Source organism: Solanum dulcamara, chromosome 7 (genome assembly GCF_947179165.1).
Source record: "Solanum dulcamara chromosome 7, daSolDulc1.2, whole genome shotgun sequence".
Taxonomy (NCBI): Eukaryota; Viridiplantae; Streptophyta; class Magnoliopsida; order Solanales; family Solanaceae; genus Solanum; species Solanum dulcamara.
This window is the reverse complement of record NC_077243.1, coordinates 77940019-77957169: the sequence shown is the minus strand read 5'-3', so window position 1 is coordinate 77957169 and position 17151 is coordinate 77940019. Positions and strand designations below refer to the sequence as shown.

General features: G+C 40.0%; 1 protein-coding gene across 1 annotated transcript; it reads left to right on the top strand.

Annotated features, from left to right (window-relative positions):
* On the top strand, positions 1–16555 carry LOC129895123 (protein FRIGIDA-ESSENTIAL 1-like). The gene is made up of 9 exons (XM_055970779.1): positions 1–302; positions 701–829; positions 986–1051; positions 1209–1301; positions 13647–13814; positions 13921–14122; positions 14271–14491; positions 14595–15973; positions 16070–16555. The coding sequence occupies exons 1-9, from the start codon at positions 119–121 to the stop codon at positions 16097–16099; spliced, it is 2472 nt and encodes an 823-aa protein (XP_055826754.1). The 5' UTR covers positions 1–118; the 3' UTR covers positions 16100–16555.
* The last annotated feature ends 596 nt before the right edge of the window (positions 16556–17151 follow it).

Below are 17151 nucleotides of genomic sequence, written 5' to 3'. Positions count from 1 at the left end.
TACTATCTTGAATAAGAATTTTGCAGTGATTAAACCCCATCAATCGGCATCATTGTACCGCTTCCATCCTCCGCGAACCACCGTGGCCATCGCCTCTTTCTTACCGGCGTCAAACTCAATGCCATCTTCCGGTGCGGCGGTTGATCCATTTATAAAGAGTTCATCATCGATACCTAATCCCGATGTTGAAGAGGATGAGGACGACGAATACGAAGAAATTGAGGTCGAAGAGGAGATTGAAGTTGAAGAAGAAATAGAGGTAGAAGAAGAAGAAGAGGTAGAGGAGGAGGAAGATGTACAAGGTGAAGGATCAATTTCATTAGTGCTTTGTGTTATCGATTCTAGTATGCTGATATCTATGTTGTTAATCATTATTATTTTGAAGAATTAAAAGATCAAAAAACACAATTAAAGTATTTCGATTTCTTTGAGTTAGAACTATTAGTTGTGCGAGTTTATAACCTGAGCTATCACCAAAATGTTTAAGTGAACAACTGATAATTGAGGTGTTTTCCATAAACATTTGGTGATAGTTCAGTTAGGAAACTTACACATTATAGTTCAGGTATGAATCTCAAAAAATCAGAATGCTTTAGGTGTGTTTTTGACCTTCACTCTTATTTAAAATAACATTTGGGTATATGCTTTCTTGCTATTCTTAATAGTCTGTATGCTTTTTGCTTGCCTGCTACTTCATTAGAAGAGGTAGAAGAAGAGGAGGAGGAGGAGGAGGAGGAGGAGGAGGAGGAGGAGGAGGAGGAGGAAGAAGAAGAAGAAGAAGAAGTACAAGGTGAAGGATCAATTTTACTGAATGTCGATGATAAAAAAGGTTAGTGCTTTGTATTATCAATTCCAGTATGCTGATATTTAAGTTGTTAGTCATTATTATGTGAATTTCTTTTAAAAAACAATACTGGGTATCTACTTTTTTGCTATTTTAATTGTGTTTATGCGTCTTTGCTTTACTTCCCTGCTATTTCATTAGAAGAGGTAGAAGAAGATGAGGGGGAGGAGGAGGAAGAAGAAGAAATACAAGGTGAAGAAGAAAAAGGTCAAGGATCAAGTCTACTCAATGTAGATGATCAAATAGTTTAGTTCTTTTGTGTTATCTGCTGATACTTAAGTTTTTAATCATTATTTTTTTTTTGAAATAATACTTGGCTATCTACTTTCTTGCTTTTTTTAATTGTTTTGCTACTTTCTTGTAGAAGAGGAGGAGAAAGCAGGAGAGGAAGAGGAAGTTCAATATGAAGAAGGGAAAGTTCAAGGATCAAGTCTGCTCAATGTAGATCATCAAAAAGGTCAGCTCTTTGTGTTATAAACTCCAGTATGCTGATATTTAAGCTGTTAATCATTGTTATGTGAATTCCTTTTTTGAAATAATATTTGGGTATCTACTTTCTTACTATTTTAAATTGTTTTTATGTCTTGTTGCTTTGCTTGCCTGCTATTTTGCCGAGTAGCTAACTTTCATTGTCTTTCTGGTTGTTTTTCATTTCAAGTCATTGTAATTTTGTTAGAAAAAATGGAACATTCATATCCTTAGGGAGAGAAAAGCGTGTCTTCTACTTTGACGTCTTATTGGGATTGCTATTTAAGCTCTCATTCAAGCTTATTATTTTTCATACCTTCCCCATTTTGATTTGTGCCCTTTTTTTGGTGTGTGTGTATGTGTGTACGCGCGCCTGAAGGAGACTTAGAGAGCCAATGACAAAAAACGTGCAATAAGAATATGCATTATTTTCCTTTTTTATGAAACAAATCAATTTACATTTAAAACTTGCCTTTCTTGTGACTAGTCTCTGATCTACTGTCGTTCTATTTAATGCCATTACCCCTGCCACATATTTCTCTTTTTTTGAGACAAGGGTAACTTTGCATTCACAAAAACTCATCATCCAAGAAATGACGAGGAAGAATCTTACACCCACCAAAAGTGTGGGAATTCCTCCAAGAGGACTGCAAAAGTATGAGAACTTTACAAGTTACCTATGAAATCAACTAGTGCTACTATGTCCTGCTCCCCCCCCCCCCCCCCCCACAAACTCTTGTTTACACCAAAAATACAGTAAGCGAGGACTCTGACTCTTTATCTTCTGAGTGTTGCTACTCTTGCCTTCAAAACATTTGGTATTCCGTTCCTTTCATAGTGTCCACCAGATACATGCTCAAAGAGTCATCCACCAGGTTTCCTTTGACCCTCTACTGCCAATTCCTTTCCAACTGTTAAGCAGCTCAATAGTGGACTTTGGCATCACCCAACTAACTCCAAGAATACTGAGGGCATTTTGCAGTGCAGGAACAGATGACAGTTGCTCTCCACTTCTTGATTACACACAAAACTTCTTGAACAGGTTTGCATTCCTTTTCCTTGTAGCACTTCATGAGTTAGACATGCTCTCCTATTTGCCAACCATAACAAGAGGCTTTCAGGGGGCTTGTGACCTTCTAGATTTGTTTCCAAGGCCAAAAGCCTGTAGTGGATTGACTGTTATTCTTCTTCCAGTAGCAAGGTTTAACTGTAAAAATCCCTTTGTTGTGGAGCAACCAAAAAGGTTTGTCAGCTCCATTAAGTATTCCAGGAAACATATTCAACAATTGAAGGAGTTTTGCAATCTCTGAAACTTCCCAGTTTATGAGAAAACCAAATTTCATCCTTGGGTACTCCAAACTTGTGACACTGAAGCATAATTTGTGAACTTAGGACATATAATTGAGGAAACAGAGTTCTCTAATTGTTTTCCCCTATCTGGAGTTCATTCCAAAAATCTGTTCTTACTCCATTACCCACTTTAAAGGAGATTTTAATATAGAATTGTGGCCACAAGCTTCTGATGGACTTTCAAACACAACCACCAAAAGTACCTTAAACCTCCTCAGTTGACCATTGGTTTAGCAAAACATATTTCTCAGCAATAAATCTTCTCCATAGAGCCCTGTCATCTGTGCAAAATCTCCAGAGCCACTTCTGCATTAGGGACTCATTCTGAATATTAAGGTTTTAACCCTAACTCCCCCTGTTTCCTGCTGAGTGTGAGGGTATCCCATTTAACCAGATTGTACCCTCACAAAAAAGATCTCCTTAATCTGTTAATCTGCTTCTCTATACTCTTGGGAATCGGGAACAAGCTCATCATATAAATAGGGAGGGCATCCATTTCAGATTTGATGAGTGTCAACCTACCTCCCAAAGATAGATATTGGCTCTTCCACCTTGATCGTTTTCTGCCACTTCTTTCCAAGACTTACTCCATACCTCAATCTCTTTGTTTTTGGCTCCCAAAGGTAAACCAAGATATTTGGTTAGAAGGGGAGCCATCTGGCATCCAAGAGTATCCGCTAGCAGTTGCAAGTTGTCCACCTGATTGATTGGGTGGATAAAGCTCTTACGCCAATTAACATGCAATCCAAAAATGCCTTCAAAAATAGTTAGGATAGCTCTAAGGTGTCTGATCTGAGATATATCTGCATCAAAAAAAAACTAGTGAGTCATCAACATATAGTAGGTGAATCACAAAAACCCTTGATCCACCCATTCCTCTTTGCCATTCTGATCATGTGGTTTAAACCCTCCATGGCTAAAATAAAAAGAGAAGGTGACATGGGATCTCCCTGTCTGAAGCCCTTTTGTGACGGGAAAAACCCTTCACTACTACCATTTATGATGAGGGAGAATTTCATAGTGAATATACAATAACTGATCCAGTTAATCCATTTGGTACCAAAACCCATATCTTTTAGGACTTTAAGAAGGAAGGACCAATTCACATGGTTATAAGCCTTCTCAATGTCCAACTTGCACAAAATTCCTGGGGTCTTCTGTCTCACCCTAGAATCCACCAAATTTGGCTAGCAGAATTGCATCCATAATTTGTCTGTACTTCAGAAAAGCCATCTGACGTTCATCCACTAGCTTTCCTATGTTAGTTTTTAACCTTTTAGTGATAAGCTTGGAGATGATCTTGTAGACTCCTCCTATCAGACTAATTGGCCTAAAATTCGTAAGCTCTTCTACTCCTGCCTTCTTTGGTATGAGTGCTATGAAAGTGGCATTTAGTGGCTTCTCAAAAAACATAGCTCCTGCTGCTACCAATTCCTCCCAACATTCAAGTTTCTCACTTCTAATGTGAGGAGCATAAACTCCAGTGAGAAACCATGAGAAAAAGTTTTGAGCAGACTCTAATTTTAGGGTGATAGAGTAGTGCCCTATTTCAACCAAAGGACCGCTCTAGATCTTGCTATTCCACATTATCAGAATTCCCCCTGCTTCCTTCAGCTTTAATGAATTCACATCTCATCCACCTGCTTGGCCAAAGCATTCTAGCAATGCCCTCTACATCTTTGTGGTTTTTAATTTCTTGAAAGCAATAGACATATGCTTTCCACTTTTGTAATGAACTCTTAACAAGATTCTTGTGGGAATTATTGTTAAGTCCCTTTTCATTCCAGGTAATAAGATTTACTTTCATTTAAAAGTTACTCAAAGCTCTACCCCTATTCCCGACTCCATCAACTTCTTCATTAAGGCTAGATCGAAGATTATTTAGCTTGTTTTTCCCAATTCCCTCGTTCTTGGCGTTGTAACAGCTTTCCCTTGTTCATTCTTATCTAGAATAGCCTTCCTCTCATCTATCCTCATGAGCAAGTCTAATGTTTCTTTTTTCGAACCCTACAAAAGCTACCCGATACGTGTTGCTCAACTCCAAGATATGGGAGTTCACCCAATTAGAGGCATCCGTTTGTGATTCTCTTTGTCCCCCATCGTTAAAGTGGCCACTGGTTCAACATCGTGCACCCGTTGTAATTGCATGTTGTTCCCTACTATTTCCGACTCTGTCGGCCCCTCGCAGTTATCTCTGTTCTCTGAATGATCAACCTTATCTATGATTTCGATGGTCTTTGTATTGTCCCCTGTTTGCATAGGAGGAATCTCCAGTATCATAGTTTCTTTATTCATACTTGTAGTCGTTACTTATCTGTCCTCCGACTCCCAACCCCTACATGCCTCTAGAAACTTGGATGCTGGAGCTTTGATCTCCATCAGACATTTGGAGGGCTGGTCATATGTATAGAACCAATTTCGGGATTGGTCACAGTATGAAAGATCTTTGAAATCCTTGATAGTCTGGAAAGGGAACCCGAATCTAGGCATACTAGCAGGGCTTGACTAGAATCGTAGAAAGAAGCTGGGAGAAAGACCCAAGTGCAAGCATTGAGTCAAAAGCCCATTGAATCTTCCTAAGTTATGGAAGTAAATTGTTAGGGAGGGAACTTCTCCTTTGATCCTCGTATGATGTTTCTTTATCATTTGAAGCACCCACATGATCCTCACATGCCTTTAGTGATTCAGTTGAAGGGCTAGGAATAGCCACTGGGTGTTTTTCTTTAGCCGAATCATTTGAGCTTCTATAGTTTTGAATATATTTAAAAGCACCGGCCCGGGTTCCTCTTAAATGATTGAACCCCCATGTCTCTCCAGTGTGGCTGCATTGTTGAAATGTGTCTGCCATATTTGTTGAAATTTCTTGCTCAAAAGGTTTCAGAGAAATCTTCTCTCTTTTTCCATCTTCTCACTGAGTTTCCTTTAGTTAAGGAGGCTTCTTTCAGTCTTTGGACTATCCACATGATAGTTTTCTTGGTAAACTGAGTCCTAGTAATGGAGTTTCTGCTTCTCTCAGTCCAGTCATACCAATCCGCAGCAGTCCTTGATAGTCTTGCAAGATCATAAGACTTGAAGCCCACAACAAAATAAATGTTGTTTTCCACCAGAAAATAGAGGAAATGGGTGTCTATAGAAGGGGGAGAGAGAGGGAGGGAGAAGAGAAGAAAGAGGGGTTGAGATCACCAAAGGGGGAAGGAAGTTTCAGAGAAGACCTAGGTCATTACCTCGATGAAAAAGGTTTTACTTTCTCTCTCTTACTTTTTGCATGTTTCACACCCCTGTCACATATTTCTTTGCTTCCTTGTCTACAAAGCTGCAATCTATTATCGTTATCTACTTTGTTCTCTCTGTTTTTTCTTCTCTGCCATATTCGTGATAACTTATCCAATTACAACTTTAACTGCCGATGCATCTATTTATCAAATCTCATCGGCATGATGTTAGACTCTTAAGTTTTAACATAAGGAGCGGGAATCTGGAGTGCGTTCGGGAAAGAAGTGAAAGAAAGCCGACAAGGTGGAAGAGTCGAGATTTATCCTTGGGAGGTAGACTACAACAACAACAACAACCCAGTGAAATCCCATAACGTGGGGTCTGGGGAGGGTAAAGTGTATGCAGACCTGTCTCCTACCAAGGTAGAACAGTTGTTTCCGAAAGACCTTCGGCTCAGTAAAATCATAAAAAAAGTTAGATAGGATAAGAAGTAAAAGGCGTTATGGCAAAGCAAAATAACGAAATCAACCCGGATAAAATAAAGCAAATCAAAGTACAGAAAGTAATAGATAATAACAGAAATCAGGCCATAAGGAATTATAGTGCGCTAATACGCCTACTAAAAAGGAAGAATAACGAGACTATGAACTAGCCTTCTACCCTAATGTGGGTCCTCCACACCCTCCTATCTAAGGTCATGTCCTCGGTAAGTTGTAATTGCGCCATGTCGTGTCTAATCACCTCTCCCCAATATTTCTTCGGCCTACCCCTACCCCTTCTGAAACCATCCATGTCCAACCTCTCACACCTCCGCACTGGGGCATCTGTCTCTCCTCTTCACGTGCCCAAACCATCTCAGTCGCATTTCCTGCATCTTGTCTTCCATCGAGGCCACTCCTACCTTGTCCCGAATAGCCTCATTTCTAATCCTGTCGCTCTTGGTATGCCCACACATCCATCTCAACATTCTCATTTCAGCAACTTTCATCTTTTGAACGTGCGATACTTTAACTGACCAACACTCCGCCCCATATAACATAGCCGGTCTAACCACCACTTTGTAGAACTTGCCCTTAAGTTGTGGTGGCACCTTCTTGTCACGTAGCATACCGAAAGCGAGCCTCCATTTCATCCACCCTGCCCCAATACGATGTGTGACATCATCGTCAATCTCCCTGCTGCCTTGCATAATAGACCCAAGGTACTTGAAACTACTTTTCTTTAGGATGGCCTGGTCACTATGCCTAACTTCTGTGTCAACCTCATGCGGTGTCTCACTAAACTTGTACTCTAAGTACTCTGTCTTGGTCCTACTCAACTTAAACCCTTTAGACTCCAAGGTCTGTCTCCAATCCTCCAGCTTAGTGTTAACTCCGCTACGAGTCTCATCGATCAAGACTATGTCGTCCGCGAAAAGCATACACCATGGCACCTCACCTTGAATTTATTGCGTCAATCCATCCATCAGCAAGGCAAATAAAAACGGACTAAGAGCTGATCCTTGATGCAACCCCATCACAACTGGAAAGTGCTTTGAGTCGCCTCCGACTGTCCTTACCCTGGTTTTGGCACCCTCATACATGTCCTTGATCACCCTAATGTATGCCACAGGTACACCTTTAGCCTCCAAACATCTCCATAGTATCTCTCGTGGCACTTTATCGTAGGCCTTTTCTAGGTCGATAAATACAATATGCAGTCCCTCTTCCTCTCCTTATACTGCTCCACCAGTCTCCTCATAAGATAGATGGCTTCTGTAGTTGAACGTCCCGGCATAAATCTGAACTGGCTCTCTGAAATAGACACGTCTCTTCTTACCCTCATCTCCACCACTCTTTCCCACACTTTCATAGTATGGCTTAGAAGCTTGATATCTCTATAATTGTTGCAACTCTGGATATCCCCCTTATTTTTGTATAGAGGGATCATTACGCTCGACCTCCATTCTTCGGGTATCGTTGCCGTCTTAAGGATGACATTAAATAACCTAGTCAGCCACTCCAAACCTACCGAGCTCGCGCTTTTCCAAAATTCCACAAGAACTTCGTCAGGTCCGGTCGCTCTTCCCCAGCTCATCCTACGAACAACAACCTTAATCTCCTCGACTGTAATACTCCCGCAACACCCAAAATCGTGACGTCTCCCTGTATGTTCCAAATCTCCCAACACAATCTCTCTTTCCCCTTCTTCATTCAAGAGTTTATGAAAGTATGACTGCCATCTCTGTTTAATGAGGGTCTCGTCTACCAATACTTTTCCATGCTCGTCCTTAATGCACTTCACTTGATCCACATCGCGTGCCCTTCTCTCCCGCGCCCTGGCTAGTCTGAACAATTTCCTATCCCCGCCTTTCTCTTTTAATTCAGCGTAAAGACGTTCAAAAGCTGCCGTTTTTGCCGTCAAAACCGTCGACTTCGCCTCCTTCCTCGCTATCTTATAAAGTTCCCCATTCGTCCACTTCTCTACCTCATCCTTGCTTTCTATCAACTTCGCATACGCCATCTTCTTTGCTTCCACCTTCCCTTGCACTTCTCCATTCCACCATCAGTCCCCTCGATGCCGACCACGACTACCTGTCAAGACTCCCAACACTTCCTTTGCTACAACCCTAATACAACTAGCTGTCCTATCCCACATACTGTTCGCATCCCCGCTACTATCCCAGGCCCCCATATCCTTCAATTTGTCTCCCATCTCCAGGGCACTAGCCGTGGTCAAACTCCCCCATCTGATCCTAGGTCGTTCATCCCTGACCCTCCTCTTCCTCGTCATCTTGATCCCTAAATCCATCACCAAGAGCTTATGTCGGGTTGTAAGGTTGTCGATCAGAATGACCTTACAGTCTTTGCACAGACCTTTGTCATCCTTCCTAAGGAGTAAATAATCTATCTGAGTCTTAGTCACCGAACTACGGAAGGTTACTAAGTGGTCCTCCTTCTTTGGGAAACTCGAATTGGCTATCACCAACGTAAAAGCTCTTGCGAAATCCAAAAGTGAAACTACTCCTCCATTTCTGTCCCCGAAGCCAAAGCCTTCATGCACATGATCGTACCCTCCCGCAATAGACCCAATGTGCCCATTGAAATCCCCTCCTACAAAAAGCTTCTCAGTAGGCGGTATGCCTCCTACTAACTCGTCCAAATCCTCCCAAAAGTGCCTCTTATTCTTCTCGCTTAAGCCCGCTTGCGGCGCATAAGCACTAATAATGTTCAACGTGATCCCTTCAACGACCACCTTAATCGACATCATCCTATCAGTGACTCTCCTAACCTCCACCACCTGGTCCCTTAAATCATTGTCTACTAAAATGCCTACCCCATTCCTATACTTCGATCTACCAGAGAACCAAAGCTTATACCCGTCTACCTCTTTAGCTTTAGAGCCTACCCATTTGGTCTCTTGGCCACAAGCTATATTAATCTGAGAGCAGTAATCACAACGACAAGGGCAGAAGCAAAGTGTAAATCTTGAGATCAGATAGGCCGGGGGTTGCGCCGATGGATTTTCACGAAGAAGAAGAAAGATAGATCTTTCCTATTATATTGATTATCTCAAGCAATAAATACTGTAAATAATATTATATACTATTTCTTTGCTCAATTTCTACTCCAGATCCTGCCAACAACACTGAGGCTGAGGGAATAAACAGGAAGCTGGAAGTATAATGCTACCAAGTCCCAAGATTCAGAGAAAGCAAAAAGCTCCGTCCGGAGCCTCGTCGGAGAGAGACAGAGATCTCTAGTAATATACCCTTAGCGCGAGATGAAGAATTCACCGTTGTTACGCGGAGGATCGGAGATGAGAACCTGCCAAGACTGTGGTGGGAGAGAGAGTAAATCAATAATGGATGCCCTCCCCACTTATATGATGAGTTTGTTCCTTAATCCTTATACCAAGTAGAATTGAGTAAAATTCAACAAACTGAGGATAATTTTCTTACGGGCTACGACAAGGTAACAAGGAGAAACTCGGTTACAATCTGGTTAAATGAGATTAGGTGACACTCAACAAAAGCCAAGGAGGTCTGGGTATAAAGAAGCTAAGTTTACAAAATACCAGTCTGCTACAAAAATGGCTATGGAGATTCTGTAGTAAGGATATCACATTATGGTGGAAAACTATTAATAGACTTTGGCCTCCTTTCAACACCAATTTGTCCTTTAAAATTGGCGATGTTATGAAAACAAGCTTCTTGAATGAGCATTGGATTAGTGAAGAGAAGTTGAAGACCCTTTTCCTAGACTTATACATCTCAAGTTTGCAACAAAATGCCATTGTTTCTCATGGAGCCCCCAAGGATGGGACCTAATCGTCAGAATGGCCCTTGAATGACTGGGAGGTTGATAGAGTAGTAGGTCTTTTACATGTATTGAATACATTCCCATGTATCTCCATACATCCAAATAAGCCAATCTTGAAGCTACACAATGAGGGGGTTCTCACTAGAGAATGAATAACAATCAGACATTGACAATAGTTTGTCCTTGGAAGTCGATTTGAAAGGTTAATATTCCACTCCAAGTTTTCTGTTTCACATGGTTGGTGATCACTTGTGGGATTTCACTGGGTATGTTGTTGTATGGTTGGTGATCAGGAGAGCCTGTCCAACCCATGAAGTGCTACAAAGAAGAGGTGTACAAATTTGCTTAAGGTGTTATATGTGTGGACAAGAGGCAGAGTTTAATGGCCACTTATTCATACACTGTAAAACAACTATAAGTCTGTGGAACATGATGTTATGTATACAAGGGGTGAACTAGGCAATGCCCAAGACTATTTTTGAAGTGCGGAATACTGGGAAGGAGTTGGGAGAACCGGGTCCAAGGAAGACTGGTGGAAGAGTATTCCAACTTGCATCTGGTGGACACTATGGAAGGAAAGAAATGGAAGATGTTTTGAAGGGAAAGTCAGTAGTTTCCAGAAGATCAAGATGAAATGTCTCAAGTCTTCTCTAATTTTGGTGTAAACAAGATATGGCGGGGGAAGTAGAAAGTTTAGTGGATTTCATAGGGCATCAGTAAAGTTCTGTTTAGGATTTTTTTCCTGATGATACCCCATGGGTTGTAAGTCCCACCTCAGCAGTTTACAACCCACCTCGGCAGTTTATGTGATGAGTTTCTTGTATGAATATACAATTACCTTTCTAAAAGAAAAAATGCTAGACAGATATGGGAAAGGTCATTTGTTCCTATTGTTTAACTTGGTCACTATGTTACTCAAGATAATATAGATCAGTTCTTACCTTAGAATGTCAAATTGTCTGCTCTATAGCATCTTAAATACATAAAGAAATATGTGGAATACACTACAATTAGATCTTTTGTGAGTTTATGAATAATCCAAGGTTTCAAGATAATATAGGTACATATGTTTGGAGGAGGGTAGAGGGGTTGGTTCATTTTTACTGAGTTTTGAACCGTGCGTCACTGACACTTGAAAATTCGTCGGTTATTAAAAAAGAAAAAGCATAAATACGCACGTAAGGGACAACCTAACCAAAATATTGATGATCATTTTACCATTTCGTGCCGTCCATTTGTCCATCATAATGGAATAACCAAACTTAGGCCATTGTACTTTATGCTCATAAACAATTTTATCCACTTTCTTCACCTCTTTTTTAGGTGAGTAACTCTTACTTCATGGAAGGTAAGAGGCTTCATTACGGGGGCATGTTGTCCTACTGCTTCAATGAATTTATCAAATGATTTGTAATTAGCACAATTAAAAAGGGAGCCCCGTATCGTACATCCATAATGCAAAAGCACTTACCGCGCCGTAAAATTTTCTTGCTTTCATCAAATCCCGCTCCCTTTTCAAAGCCTCCCTTTTGTTGTGATTTTTGTGAAAAGTAGATATTAAGAGGACATTTCGTCATATTCCGCCCCCTGGATGATGCACTTCCACTTGAAGACATCTTTTGAGTTTTTGAGGGAGGCGTCATTTCACCATATTCATCCATATCATCATCAATATTAACCACAGGTGGTTCTTGCTACCTCACCTGAAATTTCGGATCACACGCGACTTTATTTTGCACATAAGCCCTTATTTCTTCTCTAATTTCTGCCGGACAACTTGGACATATTTTTACATTTTTGTTTCCACCCATCAATTGTTGCTTGTGTCGAGTAATACCACCATTATAAGTAACTTTACAAAACCTACATATAACTAAATCTTTTGTTGGTCCTTGCATACCATAATTCCATCCAATATCCTCCTTTTTGCTAGTATCAGACGCCATTGAAATCACTATCTATGGACAAATTATTAATACTATATTAATTAGTATAAAACTAAGTTGAGTAGGGCAGAAATAAATATAGAAGAATTCAATTTTTTTTTAATAAAAAATATAGGCAGATCAGCAGCTCCAGTGACCAGTCTCCAGGAAAAAAAAGACAGAGCTTAATAGAGAGTCTAAAACAGAGCATTTAAAAAACACCGTTGTGCTCTGCTCACTGCTTATGAAAGAAGAAGAGAAGAAGAAGAAAGAAGAAGAGAAGAAGAAGAAAGAAGAAGAGAAGAAGAAGAAAAAAGAAGAAGCTGACTGCTCGAAGCCGAAAAGAACTGAAGAAGAAAGAAGAAACACGAACTGAAGAAGAAAGAATAAGCTTACTTGTGAAGTGCGAACTGGAGAAGGGGTCGCGTGTTGGAGAAGAGGGTTGCGCTGCAACTGGAGAGAATAAAGGCAGTGTAGATCGCGGAAAACCCAAAACTCCAAATAAACCCTAATATTTCTTTTTAATTATTAAATCAGGGCTTTTTTTAAAAAATAAATAAAAAAGGCGGCGCCTATAGCGCCTCTCCTAGTCACTCGCATGTCGCCATTTTTGCGCCATTTCTCGCCTTTTTGATTCTCGCCTCGCCTTGCCTGTAATAGGCGAGAGTGCTTTGCCTCGCCTCGCCTCGCTTCGCCTTTGGTGAATGGCGAGCACCCTTGAGAACACTGGTACTTGTATACCTTGTTTTTTTACTTGACATCAGTAAAATAATTAATTTATAAAAGAAATTCAGAATATAAGAAAGGACTCTAAAGCATGGGAACATAGACGTGATCATGCACAACTTGAAATTGAGAATAAGCACACATTTTAAATTAGGGAATATAACACCATTAGTATGATATTTTTATTTTTTTGTTTAATTTAACATGTAGCTTGAATTGATATTTATAAAACAACAAATTTTGAAAAACACATTTCATCTTAGCAATGTTATAAGGTGGTATACTTCTCATAAAAATATAGGGGCTACCAAACAATCTAATATAGGAAACAATCTGCACATTTTGTATGAATTCAGGAAGGCTGATCTGTAATTCGAGGATACAAGTCTGAGGAGAAAACAGGATCTTCATCAACAGTCCAAATATATTATTATATTTGGGTCTTTTAATACAAAGGTCGATTCACTCAACAACAACATACCCAGATTAATATCACTCGTCTGCTGAATTCAGTAGAAATTTCTTTTAACCTTACGTGTGTGTTGAAGAGTCTTTATCTCAAGGTGTAGGGTTGATCCAGGAAAAAAGTAGTCTAGAATCTTCTTAAAGTGTGTTTTGTGCTGATGTTCTCATTTTGGGATGCACTAAGTTTCCTGTGTCCTTTGTCGATCTGTTAGGATTTCACAACTTCTTTTTCTGTTTAGACTGACTTCCTAGGGAAATCATCATGGAGGTTCTGCCACAAAGAGCTTGGTTGTGTTTTATGGTGGAGACATTTACATTGGCAAGAATCTTTATTGATATATTTCTTCCTTGTAGATGGTACCCAAGTTCTGGAGCCTTTGGCGCTTGAACAGCTCTTAAGATCAGGCTTTTCCACTCAACAAGAACCTGTAGCAAATTTACCACAGCATACCCCTTTGATTGAAGGTGCTAATGACAGTTGCAGAATTTCTGATTCAGATGGAACAAGAGAGAGGATAGATGGTGAGAACTCTTATTATATCATATGGGAACAGTGGTTAGTTTTGAAAGAAAGATATTTGTGTATGGTATTCTGCAGACTCACAGAGATCATTTGGAGCTCTTGCAGGGAAAAGAACCCACATAGATTCTGATGTTCAAGCTTCTGGATTTGAGAATGGTGAAACAAATACAGAGGGAATCCAGTCTTTCGGTCAAGAACTGGATGCTGAAACATTGACTGATGTTTCTGGCAAGGTGGCTATTGGTGTTCAGTTTACTGAAGGAGGTGATCAAGAAGCTGTGGGCGATTTAAAGCAAACATCACCAAGGTTTTAGTTATACTGCCGATTCCTTGTTCGATATTTTTTGTTGTAGTTGGAAGTTGTGGTTTTATGCTGCTTTTGAATGCCTCTTACTGGAAGTTCTTTTCTATATAGTTTAAGTAGAACCAAGTTTGATAGTATCTAGTCTTTCCAGGTTGGATGTTCTCAAGACAGGGCAAAGAAGTTCGTCCCCTAATGCTGATTCTAGGGGCGGAAGCAAAAGATTAGCAATGAGATGTGAGTTTTTTGCCAGGGGTTGGTGCATCAAAGGGAACTCTTGTAGATTTCTTCACATAAAGGATCATGTGACTAGCCATGATAAGGATGGTGTTCTAGATGAGACAATGATAAAAAGCAAACTGGCAGATGACAAAGGTAATCCTGAACCGTAGTGCTTTAGGATTTTGTTAGCGTGCTTTACTTTGATATTATGAACCCTTGCTTAACTTATTGAGACGAGGTTCCATATTCCCTATAGGTTTGGAAGAGAGTGGAAAAAGATCAGTGCTTGATGGTTCTTCTGATTCAGTACAATCAGCTGTTCAATCTGGAGAAAATCTGAAATTGAGAGGTGACGAGGAATTGCATATGGGTATGGATGGACCTTCGTCCACCCCAGACGTCAGAAGAGAGAGGCTTGGATGTAAACCGTACTTGGCTGGTTATAGCACCTCTTCTTCACCATTACTCAAAGATGGCTCCTTACATAAGAATATCCTCCCTGATGGAAAGCTTAGCTCAGTCCTGTTGTCTGAGAGTTACCAAAATACTGCAGTTTCCCCTTACACCTCAAGTTTGGACGATATGAATCATAAGAGGAACTGGTCTGTGTTTGAAAATCATGGTTTGCGAGTCTTTAATGACTCTGTAGATAGGTTGTCTCATCATTGTTCTTCTTCTCGGAACATAGATGCCCTTGATGATCAGAAGCTTTTGGATTGTAGCCAAGAGTATTCTTCTTCTAGATCCACCTCTTTGCAACATAAGTCTTCAGCATTTCCTAGTTCCAAAACTGAACTTTCTCGGATTGATTTATCACGGGACACACGATACTCATCTGATTATAGAACTATGGCGCCTTTTGACGATTGGGAGCCATCTGTTCCTTTTCGACCATCATTCTTGCTTAGTCAAATGATCGGATTTCCTGCAAGTCTATATGATCCTATTCGTGATAGTATTGATCAAAGTAATCTAGGAGATGGGCCCTCAAAATTGTCTACCTCTGGAAAAGGAGAGGCTGTAGTAACCAAACATATGCAGGCAAATACTGATCCAGTTTCAACAGGAACCTTGGGTCCAGAACAGAGCTCCAATAAAGTTCCAATTTCTGGTAATATCTACCATAGGGATATGTTGCCTGACAACCTGTCTGAGAAAGATTTGTCTACTAATGAAACAGATACAGCAGATACAGCAGTTGCTCATCAGGAAAACAATACCTCTTCAAAAGAAGAGAAGTATTCAAGATCTGCTAACCCCAGAGGTGCCACAAAAGCAGATAATCAATTATCTACTGAACTACCGCGCAGCAGGACGAGAAAAAAGACACATACAGAATCTGAGAAGCTCAGACATGTAACTGAAATTGATAGTGACTGGAAGACAGACAGATCTGTGAACAAAGAGTCTAGAGTTTTGAAGCATTTTCATGCCGCTCTTGTGGAATTTGTTAAAGAGCTATTAAGGCCAATTTGGAGTGAAGGCCTCATGAGTAAGGATGCTTACAAGATGATAGTCAAGAAGACAATTGATAAAGTTGTCAACTCTTTGCATCCCAATCAAATTCCTGGTACGGCAGAATCAATCAGACAGTATCTTGATTTATCTCGGCAAAAAATTGCTAAGCTCATTGAGGTGAGTCATGCTTCGAAAATAATACCTATGCTTTAAAGAGTAGTGTCCATGTGAAGTCTGTTCATCCCTAATTTGACAAGTAATTTGTGTTTGCAGGCGTACGTGGAAAAATATGGAAAATCTTGAATCTATTAAATCAATTATGCTAAGCATATTGCCAAAAATAGTGAATTGGTGAATCACAATTTTGTGACCCTTATTTGATACTTCTAAGGGGTAGAATGAAGACTTGGAAACCATTTATTGTGTACGGATTTTGTCTGTTTAGATAGGAACTTTTCTGCTACCTTTATGGGTTGAAAGAATTTTTCTGTTGTGTTTACTGCTTTATAGCACTTGTGTCCATAACTGAAGTCAACTATGGTATTGTAACTTCTCATTGGGGTTAGCAATGGCCGTTCCTAATTCCTAAATAGGATTTTGTGGTTCAGGTTGTTAGAGTATTGAGTGTTGTTAGTTTAGATGTTAAAATTGTTTAAGGTTTTAAGCTAGATGTTGTTCGCGTCGGACAAATATTATATTTGTATGCGTTTGGCACCCACAAATAGATGTCATTTATTGATCCAATTATCAAGTCATCAATATATCTGCTCCTTTTCTCTTGTTCTCTGATTACATATGTTTCAATAACTTCTGTTTTCATTCTTCTGTCACGCGAGTATCATGGTCTATTCCATTGGCTTTTACTTCGAGATGGTTTCAACCTAAGAAAATACACTAAAATATGTATAAAAAAAACCCTTACCTTCTGCCTATGACGCTTACCTTCTGCCTATGACGCTTACCTTCTGCCTATGGCGCTAATCAATATTCAAATAGTACTTCTCTAATGGGGACTTGGGCCAATGAAAAGGTTATGTGACTTCGGTTGTGCATAGCTTATGAAAATGTAATATGATGTAGATAGATTTTTTTCAGTTACCTCTCAGGCTAGAGTAGGTAGGAACTGAGTTTTTGGAAGGTTCCTGGATATGGAAATTTCAAAAAAACTTGCAAGGATCCTGATGTAATCACTGCACGATTGTTTATAAAATGCTCATTTATCAAAAATGAAAATGTAGAGAACTTAGCCTATAATTTTGGCTCGAGATGAGTTTAATTGGAGAAACATGATCCATGGAGATCCATATAGCCGGGCCCAACTGATTTTTGGGATTGAGGCATATTAGTACATGTTG